The sequence below is a fragment of the Sciurus vulgaris genome, assembly GCF_902686455.1.
Source record: "Sciurus vulgaris genome assembly, chromosome: 7".
Taxonomy (NCBI): domain Eukaryota; kingdom Metazoa; phylum Chordata; class Mammalia; order Rodentia; family Sciuridae; genus Sciurus; species Sciurus vulgaris.
In genome coordinates, this window is record NC_136467.1 from 129242732 (window position 1) to 129245059 (window position 2328).

General features: G+C 36.0%; 1 protein-coding gene across 1 annotated transcript; it reads left to right on the top strand.

The window, feature by feature from the left end:
* Nucleotides 1-592: 592 nt before the first annotated feature.
* LOC306665777 (olfactory receptor 2W1-like) lies at nt 593-1552 on the top strand (the record flags this gene model as incomplete). Its single annotated transcript, XM_079147393.1, has 1 exon — nt 593-1552. One exon carries the CDS (start codon nt 593-595, stop codon nt 1550-1552), a length of 960 nt encoding a protein of 319 aa, XP_079003519.1.
* Between the last annotated feature and the right edge of the window lie 776 nt (nt 1553-2328).

A 2328-nucleotide genomic window follows, 5' to 3' on the forward strand; every position in this document is an offset into this window, starting at 1 on the left:
ATTGAAGATGAGAGAAATAGAAGGGTCAAAGGAAAAATACCAGATATTTCTACAACAAAATGAGAATAAAGATATTATTTGTTGAAATATATAAAAAGAACACCCTCATTTCTGACATTAGACTCAGATTTTATAAGTTAATTCTCTGTCCAAGTGTAACTAAAACATTCACTATATCAAGCTAACCAGTTTTATAATCAATAGGTCACATCATTTTAAGACCATTTCAAGTTAAGGGTGTGGCTCAGTGGTAGAACACTTGCCTAGCAAATGCAATTTGCTGGATCCAATCCCTAGCACTGCAAAAAACATCATCCCAAACTTCCAAATATGCATGTGAGAAAATTGAGACTAGTTAAGAGTGGAGTCCTGAAGGTCATCTAGATTTTAAAACATCTAACAAACTCATTGCCATGAAAGATCCTATAAAACATACCAAATTACTTTGTTGTAATTTTACCCTTTATCCATTTCAGTCACTGCCCTAATTTTTCTTTAGTTCTGTATTTATCAAATTTAAGTAATGCATGTTGACAAATATTTTGTTCTCCCCTTTTTCCTCTTCTCACTCTAGGATAGAGTTCGAAGAATTATGGTAGGCCATAGCAATTATAGTTCACATGGTTTTATTCTGCTGGGCTTCTCTGACCACCCCAGTCTGGAGAAGATCCTGTCAGGAATTGTCACCATTTTCTACTGTATTACATTGATGGGGAACACAGCCATCATTCTTGCATCTCTCCTGGATTCCCACCTCCACACACCAATGTACTTTTTCCTCAGGAATTTATCTTTTCTAGATCTATGTTTCACAACCACCATTGTCCCTCAGATGCTGGTCAACTTGTGGGGACCCAAGAAGACCATCAGCTATGTGGGTTGTGTCATTCAACTCTATGTTTACATGTGGTTGGGCTCCATCGAGTGCCTTCTCCTGGCTGTCATGTCCTATGACCGTTTTACAGCTATTTGTAAGCCTTTGCATTATTTGATAATCATGAACCCTCATCTGTGTCTCAAGATGATTGTCATGGTCTGGAGTATTAGTTTGGCTAATTCTGTAGTGTTATGTACGCTCACCCTGAATTTGCCTAGGTGTGGAAACAACCTTCTGGATCATTTCTTGTGTGAGTTGCCAGCTATGGTCAAGATAGCTTGTGTAGACACCACGGCAGTGGAAATGTCCGTTTTTGCTTTAGGCATCATCATTGTCCTCACACCCCTCATCCTTATCCTTGTATCCTATGGCTACATTGCCAAAGCTGTGCTAAAAATGAAGTCTAAAGCTGGCCAACGCAAAGCAATGAATACCTGTGGATCTCATCTCACTGTGGTGTCCATATTCTATGGAACTATTATCTACATGTACCTGCAACCAGGTAACAGTGCCTCCAAAGATCAGGGCAAGTTCCTCACCCTCTTTTACACCATCATCACTCCAAGTCTCAATCCCCTCATTTACACCTTAAGGAATAAGGACATGAAGGATGCACTAAAGAAGCTGATGAAAGTTCACCACAAATCTATAAAAAAAAGGAACTGGGAATCATAGGAAAATTTTAGAACAAATAAAGCAGTGAAATATATTTTCTAATCGTCTTTCATCTTTACTGAGGCAAGTAACTTACAGATTTAAAAACTTTGTGGATACAAACAATATTAGAACCATCCTGCTTAGCTTTTCTGTCTCTAATCAGTAGGTTGCCAGGAAATACATGTCACTTAGGAATTTTGTGTTTGCTTGAAATATAACACAAAGGGGCTATAAACAAACTTGAATGCATTTAATTTTTCTCAAGCCTCACAGAAGATACACTGGCTTAATATTTTTAATGCTAATGTTTGTATCTTCCAAAATAGACCTGAATGAATGCTTTTATATTGTGTACAGTGACCTAGCACATTAAATTTTTGTGATGTCACCCAATGTTTGTATGCAAATTAGGAGACAGTAATCATCATAAAGACCCACCTAAAACAATTTACTCTGTTCAGTAAATAATCCTTTGTGAAGGATCTTTTTATGTCTAATACTACTTTATTATAAAAGGAGTGAAAAAATAAATTAAGGAGTTTAAAGGTAATACTTATTTCTTATTCATGAAACATTCCACATTTTTATTAACCTTAATTGAAAGGATGACTAATTTGCAACTAGTGAGACTTTTGAGATAGATCTATAGCATCATGGAATGGGTATGAATTGAGAAAGGTGTAAGATTTACATGTAGCACAATTTCATAAAATGAATCTTCTGATTTCCATGTATCAAGTTATGTTTACCTTTTGTGGGAAAATTACTTTTTAAACTTTGAAGTTTTCTATGAT